Source organism: Leucoraja erinacea, chromosome 37, assembly GCF_028641065.1.
Source record: "Leucoraja erinacea ecotype New England chromosome 37, Leri_hhj_1, whole genome shotgun sequence".
Lineage (NCBI taxonomy): Eukaryota > Metazoa > Chordata > Chondrichthyes > Rajiformes > Rajidae > Leucoraja > Leucoraja erinaceus.
The window spans coordinates 9201996-9211412 of record NC_073413.1 but is presented as its reverse complement, the minus strand read 5'-3'; the positions used below and the strand labels follow the sequence as shown (position 1 = coordinate 9211412).

Below are 9417 nucleotides of genomic sequence, written 5' to 3'. Positions count from 1 at the left end.
TCATTGTCAGACCATGTTTCCTTATTCATCAATTTTGGTGTTCACAGGACACCACAGAAACAATCTCTTTGGCCCACAATCGATCAGGGGGAATATTCTTAACACAGTGACTGTTAAAGTGCACTGTCCAGGCATGAAGAATATTGGGACATTTTGATGCATATTAAACAGCCACATGCATTGCTAGTCTTCAGTCACAAGCCACCCTCAGCCAAAGAGCTTTCAAGTACAGGTGTGAATACGTGCCTTACATTAAGGTGATCCTGGAGAGTTTGTGGTGACATTAGGCAATAAAATACCTGCCCTTTCATTGTGGAATCTTCACTGTATTTGCTGCTATGATTATTCTTTTCTGACATGGAATTGATAAAGTACTGGCCTTCAAATTATTTAATAGCACAGTTAATGTAAATGGGTGCTCAATTTCTTTAAAGAAATGTCTTAATCTCAAAAGATGCACTGCACTATTCCATTGCAGGTCTGCTTGCCAGCTGCTAAAAGCACAGTTTGGATGTTTTTAATTAATTACCACAACTAGTTTAAATATTTAAAGTGGCGGTTTTGAGTTTTGAGTTCATATGGAGTGATTTCAAGGACTGATAATATTATGGTTAAGAGTATTTACTTGTCACGTGGGCTAGAACAGTGAAATTCATCCTTGCTGCAGTTATACCGACCGACACATTAAATTCACCAGCATAAATAAGTATATAATAAAGTTAGTTATATTAGGTAAATTGGGAAGTTTCTCTAGTAATTAGTTACTCGGGATCAACTGCACAGTGGGCACTGGGAATAAGAGGAGTCATTAATTTATCCTGATTCTCCTCCTATTCTACATGTTTCTCAGGTGAAGTAAAACTCAAGTTTTATTGCACACAAGAGACACAAGCACCGGAAAACATCCCACTGAAACAGCAGGGCTTCAGCTCACCCAAGCAACACTGGGCGTGTCTGATGTTAACCTTCATTGTGGAACATAATGACCATGATAAAGCTTACAAATTGTTCGCACATGACTGTACATAGATGTCACCTCTCCTATCCTAGTTATACGACTCGTTTCACTGTCCTGATTAATTTTACTGATTGAATGTCTGTTGTTTGGCTGATCTGTTTCTCCCATAACCCCAGACACCCATACTAATCCATTGACTTGGCCTCCGCAGCCTTCTGTGGCAATAAATTCCAGATTCACCACCCCCTAAAGAAATTCCTCCTCATCTCCTTACCAAAGGAACATTCTTTTATTCTGAGGCTATGACCTCTGGTTTTCGGCTCTCCCACTTGTTGAAACAACCTCTCCACATCCACTCTATCCAGCACTCTGCTCCAACTTTAAAACACACCATCCACTTACCAGCTAGATTTCCATATCCCTCCCAGTGTCCAAAGTGCTTTTGGTCTAATTTAATGACTTAAGTGCCCACACGTGGTCTTATTGATCATTGGAAACTGTGCACCACATGGTTCACATGGTTCCCCCATTCACACACTCAGAAGAATCAGGAAGTGCAATTAGTATTTAACCCTTTTGAGTATTTTAATATCTTTTGCATTTTAAATACACTTCACATAACATTTGCAAAAAGATTCAGCAATTTCCAATGCTGATTATAAAGTAGAATAAGAAAAGTACAGACCACTTAATTTACAATATTCTGAATTAACAAAACATTTGCAACCTAATTTGCAACTCTTTAGTATATTCCATCCTTGCTACATCAGCACTTAGGAGCCAGGCATTTTCCATGTTGGGAAATGATAGGTGCAGTTAGTGATGTGCCCGACCCACAGGAATGAAAAGTGTAACATGAAGTATGGACCTCTGGTTCAGCACCGTAGTAATACAAGAACCTATGGGTAAGAATGGGCTGGCTCTGTGTGAGCCAGACTTAATGTGTGAGCCAGCCATGAGGTTCGTCAGTTCCTCTGGAGAGGCACTCTGCAAGTTCACAGAGATCAAAAATAAATTTGCTATTGATTCTAGAAGGATGCTAAAAGGCGGCTAGGTAATAGCCATATTCTATTATTCAAGTTGTGGAGACTTCAGCCTTGTTCCTCTGGCTTTGAAGTACAATGCATCCATAACATTTTACTGCAATTCTTGGGTTTGGCACATGCAAATATGCAATGGGAACGATCAATTAAAAACTAATATCCCTTCAAATACATTCAATATTACAGTCCAGTAATGTCTACAGGGATATGGGTCATGCCGTTCCACTCTCCCTTTAGTACCGAAGATTAGAAAACCCTATAGCCATCCTTGGTAAGAAATCTGGTGCATTAAATCAATGGCAGTTCTGTTGTCTCTGGGTTTAGTCATTGAGGGAAATAGCACAATTGTGCAACTCTAATCTACAAGATACATCTTCCTTGATCAATTAAGCAATCAGCAGCAGCACATTATAAGTGCTGGTACTATTCCACAACAATTTCTACCACTAGGAACCTCACATGGAATTTATTCATTTCCAGAGATTTCAAAGTCAAAAGATATATTTAAAGTCTGGACCTGTAATTTACAATTAAAACAATGAAATGTACTTAGACAATGTGCACACACTGGCTGGGATTGAAGTATTCTGGGACAAATCTATTGAGAATAGAATGTATAATTTGGTCTTCAGGTATGCCCATACCCATTACATATTCAGCATGCAAGGTAGAAAGGAGTATTAGTCTTGCAACTGCAACGTCACAAGCAGGTTTCAGTAGTTTGATTAGGGAAACTACATTTGTATTCATAAAATCCAAATCAGGTAAAAATCCAGTCAGACAAAACAGAAAACTTCACTCTGGAAGAACGCTCCATTTTGCTACATTCCTTTCCAAATTTGTGGAAGATTCATGGGTATCATCCCCTGTGACGCGGTCATTGTATACAACTGGGAGAAATCCTCATTCAACACATCCCCACAGGACACGTGCACGCACCCAAAACTAATGGGGAGGTCATGGGATAGCTCCATTTTCCTCCTTCGCCACCCCCCCGATATTTCTCTCCTGGACCTCGGAATAAAGGCTAATCTCAGCATCTCTGATGCTGCATTTAATTTAGCTTAGAGATACAACGTAGAAGCAGGCCCCTTTGTCCCAAAGAGTCCGAAACGACTATCGATCACCCGTACACTAGTTCTGTGTTATCCCACTTTTGCATCCTACACAATATGGGCAATTTACAGAAGCCAATTAACCTACTGCAAATTTACGTGCAAAAACTGCATGTCTTTGGAATGTGGGAGGAAACCGGAGCACCCGTAGAAAACCCACGCGGTCACAGGGAGAACGTGCAAACTCCACCCAGGCTGCATCCATAACCAGGATCGAACTGGGGTCTCTGGCGCTGTGAGGCAGCAGCTCTACCGATGCGCCACCATGATAATCTGTTAACAAAGTGGAGAATGAGATACAATGTCAAAGACTCTTGGGTTCGTCAATTAATAATACTGCACCTTACAGCGCTCCTTCAAAGAAGATGCCTTACGCCTGAATGGACAACTCCTTCTGCCATTCCGCCACTTGTTGGAAGACCTTTCCCCAACTACCACAACTCCTTGTCCACCTGGACACTACACGGCAAACTATAACTTGCTCCGATCACCTCCAAATCTGGGGAATATTTTCCTCAATCAATACTCAATGTGTCACCAGGAGAATGGATGAGTGGCCTTGCTATTTGCTGTTCTCATGATATTCGAATGAAATAGTACAGCCCTCAAAATAAGTCATTATTTTGTGCATGATGTCATCTAATTTTGTATATGGTACATGTCGCGACAACCTATTTGGCATTTTGAAGATTCCTTTTCGTGTGTTGCAAAAAAAAACTGTCAGGGTGCATATTAGGTTCTGATCACATTCAGAGGCATAGTTAAAAAACACTGATTGGAGTACATCATTTCCACATACACACACACAAACAGCAGCAATTTTTCAGATGATACCATTGGCCGGACACTTGTTTTCTAAGGAGAGGGTAGCTACGAGACGGCTCAAATTATCAGCTATGATTTTCAATTCAAAGAATCTTGCTGCTACGAAATGAATGCAAAATATTTAACATTATTAATTAATGACTTACAATAATCACTTTCCAATGCAGTGCATCTTTGTTGGGTACTGTATTGTGAATTACATGGCTGATCTCTTGCATTGCCCAGAAATCAAGCAAGCCTGCTTGCATTATACCAGTGAACGTCACCATACAAGAGACCATACATTCACTGATGGAGTTGGGCTGACAAGTCTTTAACAGTTCCCTTTGCCATGTGTCACAGTGCTTGTGAATTGTAGGGGGGGGGGGGGGGGGGGGGGGGGGGGGGGGGGGGGGGTAAATGGTATGGGCAGGTTTAAACAACAAAAAAAAAAAGGCACAAACTCAGCAGCAAGGCAGGAAATTCATCAAAACTGATGGGATGGATACTGCTTCAATGAGTTACCAGTAAATGGGAAGAAAGGTATCTGGTAAGAATTTGGAAAAAAACAAAAATCGCTGACATAAGCACCATTTCTTTGCTCACACTACTTAGTCTGCACTGCCCCATCAAAGGACATTGTAACTCTTCCAGGGATGGCAGGACTTTTAAAATTTGTGCTTGCCGATTTAGTCAAGTTAGGAAGGAAAGATCTGATGCTTGCAAGGAAGAATATATACAACATAGTGGCTTTAATGGGAGAGCGGGTTTGAGATTGACATATACATATATATATATTTATATCTTTTTAAAAAATTCATTAGACCAGAAAAGTGGTACTGATGAAAAAAAGGTTCTCTCAAAGACTCACCATCCAGTGAACACATAAGTACTTTTTTCACACTGATTAAAAATATATTTGAGAATCTTATCTGCATCTTCTGAACTAACAGATTGCTCTGAAAACACTTCTAACACAGGCATTTGGCAAAAAAACATAGAATCTGCTTTTATTCACCACCCTGTCGTGCCAAAACCCTTCCCACCAAAACAGAGTGAAGCAACACAGATCAAAGTTTTACACTGTTTCAATTATCTTACTGGAAAAATTAAGAATGGGGATGGGTCTGACTTTGTTGAGGCTCAGTCAGTCACAATGCCTTGAAAAATCAAGTATGCAGTCTATTGCAAGATGTATTTATTTTGGGAGTATTTCAGACAATGCAATAAATCCAATTATCCTATGGTCACTGCTGATCAATTTTCACTGCTTTTCCAAACGATTGTTGGAACTGCAGTGAAAACAATTATAAAAATAAAAAGAACAGAGTTAATACAAGTATGGGTTATCACTTTAACAGTCCGCATCATGTCACATTTAGGAATGTTTCTCTTTAAATTTTCTTCGACCGATTAAGGATCATAGAATAAGCAGAATATCCCATTGTTGCTGCTGCCTCAGTAATTACTCTTAGAGTCCAACATCTTCAGTCACAGTGAGTCTGCCGTGAAAAGAAATGCAACTTTTCTTTGCGGAGGTAAGCAGCACATTTCGACGCAATATCCTGTATTTATTGTGCTGCCTCATTTATATCATGACCCTCTTATATATATATACAGTGTAGTGTACACAGGTACTAACTGAGTCTGAGACATCTATAGAAAAACTACAACACGTCATGCATGATGTAAGAAAAGAAATGAAAAAATATCTTGGGATTTTTCTGTCCGTTTTGATTTTTTATGTATTAATTACCCTGAGTCGACATCACATCAGTCGACTGTGGGTCACAAAAAGGTCCATATCGGCCGTAAATGTCCTTCGCTCGGACTGCGAAGTAATACTTGCTTCCTGACACAAACTGAGTGAGAGTGCAGGCCATGGGAAGGGGCAGCGCCTTCACTTCTCCGATTTTCTTCCACTGAGATGGCGTGGTGGTGGCGGCAGGGTCTTCGTGGTAGGCATAGAGATGATAACTGTCCACAGGCACGCAAGTGCGGTCCACTTCAGAGACACTCCAGGACAAGACAATTCCGTTTTGGCTCTGGACACGGGCCAACTTCAGTTGGGGCTTCTGGGGCGGGGAGGTGTTGGCTGCCTCGGGAGGTAGCCGCTGTGGTGCCTGGGCTTCAGGGAGCGGCGCCGGGTGGATGGGTCGTGGTGGCTCCTGCTACAAAACAAAGGAGACGGAATCATTCTCAAACTCTTCAAAGGGTGGAGAATCCCCATCCATTCTTTCATAAGATGTAGGAGCAGAATTAGGCCATTCAGCCCATCAAGTCCACTCCACCATTCAATCATGGCTGATCTATCTCTCCCTCTCAACCCCATTCTCCAGCCTTCTCCCCATAACCCGACACCCGTACTAATCAAGAATCTATCAATCTCCGCAGTAAAAATATCCATTGATGGCCTCCACGGCCGTCTGTGGCAATTAATTCCACAGATTCACCAGCCGCTGACTAAAGAAATTCCTCATCTCCTTTGTAAAGGTACATCCTTTTAATCTGAAGCTATGGCCTCTGGTCCTAGATTCTCCCACTAGTGGAAACATCGTCTCCACATCTACTATTTATACCTTGCGAGAGGATTTGAGTTTAGGAGCAAGGAGATCCAACTGCAGTTGTACAGGGCCCTGGTGAGACCGCAGTATTGTGTGCAATTTTGGCGTCTTAATTTGAGGAAGGACATTATTGCTATTGAGGGAGTGCAGCGTAGGTTCACCAGGTTAATTTCCGGGATTTTGTGACTGACAAATGATGAAAGAATGGGTCGACTGGGCTTGTATTCACTGGAATTTAGAAGGATCAGAGGGGATCTTATTGGACAGGCTAGATGCAAGACAAATGTTCCCGATGTCTAGAAAGGGTCCTGTTTAGTCTAAAAAGGGTCCTGTACAAAAATGTCGTCTATCCATTCCCTCCAGACGCTGCCTGACCCACCGAGTTACTCCAGAACTCCGTGTCGTGTCCACATTTTCAAATTGACATGACACAATTTCCCCGCCCCCACAAATTAGCAGAAAAGCAACATTTTATTTAGACCTTTATTGATTATCTCACCAAATCCCTATCACTGGATATACTGAATAAGTGATGGCACAATGTGTTCAGACGCACACTCGCAAATGCCTTACCTGTGAGGGGCGGTGATGTACCGTGAACTGAGGCATATTCGGCATCATTGGGATGGAGATCACATTGTTGACAATGTACGAGGTTTGAGGCAGCCGAATTGACATTCCTGCTGAGAGAAGGAAAGACTTTACTTTGGAGAACAGAGTGAGCTTTAACAACAACACTGGCAGGTTAGTGGGTGATTAAGAGGAGAGGTGGCAGGGAGCAGCTAATCGGTGGCGAAATGGACAAGTATTTAACTTACAAATGCGATTGTGTAGAAGTATTATGAGCAACAACAACAAAAAAAAGCTATGTCAACAATTCCTATTCAAGTTTGCCAAACCATTGGTTGTTTTTATCTGGGATTTGGTCAGCACTTGAGTTTCTTCAGAATCTTAAACTGGGGTTTCCAAAATCTCACACTCAAAGCATTCAACAGCTTGCTTCTAAAGGAACTTGAGAAATATCACAGGCTTGCTTACATGAAAACAGGAAACATCCATGGTAAAAGCATGGAGTCAAACATGTTAGGTTTTCTTAATGACTATTGAATACATCCCTCTTAAAAAAATAATGAATCAAAATGCACGGCAGTGAATCTTACCAGTGACAGGGGGCTGAGGACTGGGCTGGCGCATTGCTTGGCTCTGCGTTGTCACTGCACGCACTGCAGTATGACTTGGGTATGCGGGGGGCGCTGTGTAAACCGCTGGATTGGTGCTTCCCCTTTGGAGAGCAGGAAGTGGCAGTCTGACCGGATTCTGTGAAGGGGGTGGCGGCATCTGAGGACGTTGGAGCTGCAATATGTTAACACTCGTTTGCCCTGTGAATGGAACACATTAAATGTTATGGCAAATCTGCTCAATAATCTTAATAAGACATTAATTTTTAAGCCTTATTAACGAAAGGCTTATCTGAAGGTAGACACAAACTGCTGGAGTAACTCAGCGGGACAGGCAGCATCTCTGAATAAAAAAGAATGGGTGACGTTTTGGGACGAGGCCCTTCTTTAGACTGAGAAAGGAGGATCTCGACCCGTAACATCACCCATTCCTGTTATCCAGAGATGCTGCCTGTCCCACTGCATTACTCCAGCATTTTGTGGCTATCTTCAGTGTAAACCAACATTGCAGTTCCTTCCTACACTTAAAGACTTACCTGTATATTACATCTATCATGATCTCAAAATGTCTTAACGTATTACAGCCAACTCAGTACTTTACTGAAATGTAAAGTTGCTGCTGAAATTGAGGGAATACATCCCTCTAAACCTGTCCTATCCATGGAATGTATTGCACTCAAGTTACTCTTTTCAACAGAACTAAAGAAAGGACAGAACAAATACTTAAATAGGCTTGGGATGTTTCACAACCTTATTCAGCAGTAAAGACATCATTGCAATACAGAAATGCAGTGAATTCCTATACAAGCTCCTACAAATGTGACATGGGCCAAATAAATTCTGAAGGAATATATGTTTAAGAAGAAAAAAAAAATGTTTTTCTTCACATGATGGGATTATTTAATGTCCACACAGGGATTAATTATTTAGAAATTAAACTGATAAACACTTTTTTTGTTTTTAAGTATTAGACGATTAAAATTGATTATTTTTGGAATGAAAAGTAATTACAAACTCCTGCATTGCATTTCTTGGAAATTTACCAGGACACTTCTGTGATGAGTCACCCATGTGCCCCTCAAGATTTCCACGTGATGAAATTCTTGCTTTGCTTGCAATTCTTGCCATCCCCTGCAGTAGTGCAGAGGTTGGAGATCATTCCTCATGCAACATTCTTTTTGCAGCATTGAAGAGCAGCAGGATCTTATCAGAGGGAAAGGTAGACTGCAAAACCAGCCATGTTGTCTACACCTTGTACATCTCTACATACCTGACACTTACAACCATAACCCGCTCCCATTACCCCTCATCTCCATCCCGCACCACATCGTGGATACAGTGGGTGTGGAGAGGATGTTTCCACATGGGAGAGTCTAGGATCAGAGGCCATCACCTCAGAATAAAGGCTGTACTTTTCGAAAGGAGATGAGGAGGAATTCCTTTAGCCAGAGGGTGCTGAATTAGTGAAATTCATCGCCACAGACGGCCGTGGAGGCCATGTCAATGGATATTTTTAAGGCGGAAATTGACAGATTCTTGATTAATAAGAGTGTCACGATTAGTAAGGGTTATCACCACACTTATAGGTCCCAATCGACTGCAACAAATGTCTCCACTCCTGACCATCCAAATCTCTTCCAATATCCCACCTACCCAACCATCCAAAACTGTCAGTATCTTGAATTTCTCTTTGATTTGCCTTCATTTATTGATGTCCACTCCTCTCACTTAAACCTCCATCAGGCTTCCATCTTG

At 41.6% G+C, this 9417-nt stretch overlaps 1 protein-coding gene across 21 annotated transcripts in view; it reads right to left on the bottom strand.

Moving 5' to 3' along the window:
- Window positions 1-1518: 1518 nt before the first annotated feature.
- Window positions 1519-9417, bottom strand: part of atf7ip (activating transcription factor 7 interacting protein) — a 97821-nt gene continuing 89922 nt past the window's right edge. For 20 of the 21 annotated variants that reach the window (XM_055663313.1, XM_055663306.1, XM_055663307.1 and 17 more), the window contains 3 exons: window positions 7645-7863; window positions 7058-7167; window positions 1519-6091 (listed from right to left, as the gene is read on the bottom strand). In XM_055663313.1, the coding sequence (XP_055519288.1) occupies window positions 5669-6091; window positions 7058-7167; window positions 7645-7863 (752 nt within the window). In that variant the 3' untranslated portion in view covers window positions 1519-5668. The remainder of the gene's footprint in view (window positions 6092-7057; window positions 7168-7644; window positions 7864-9417) is intronic. The other variant, XM_055663298.1, reaches the window with a different exon arrangement.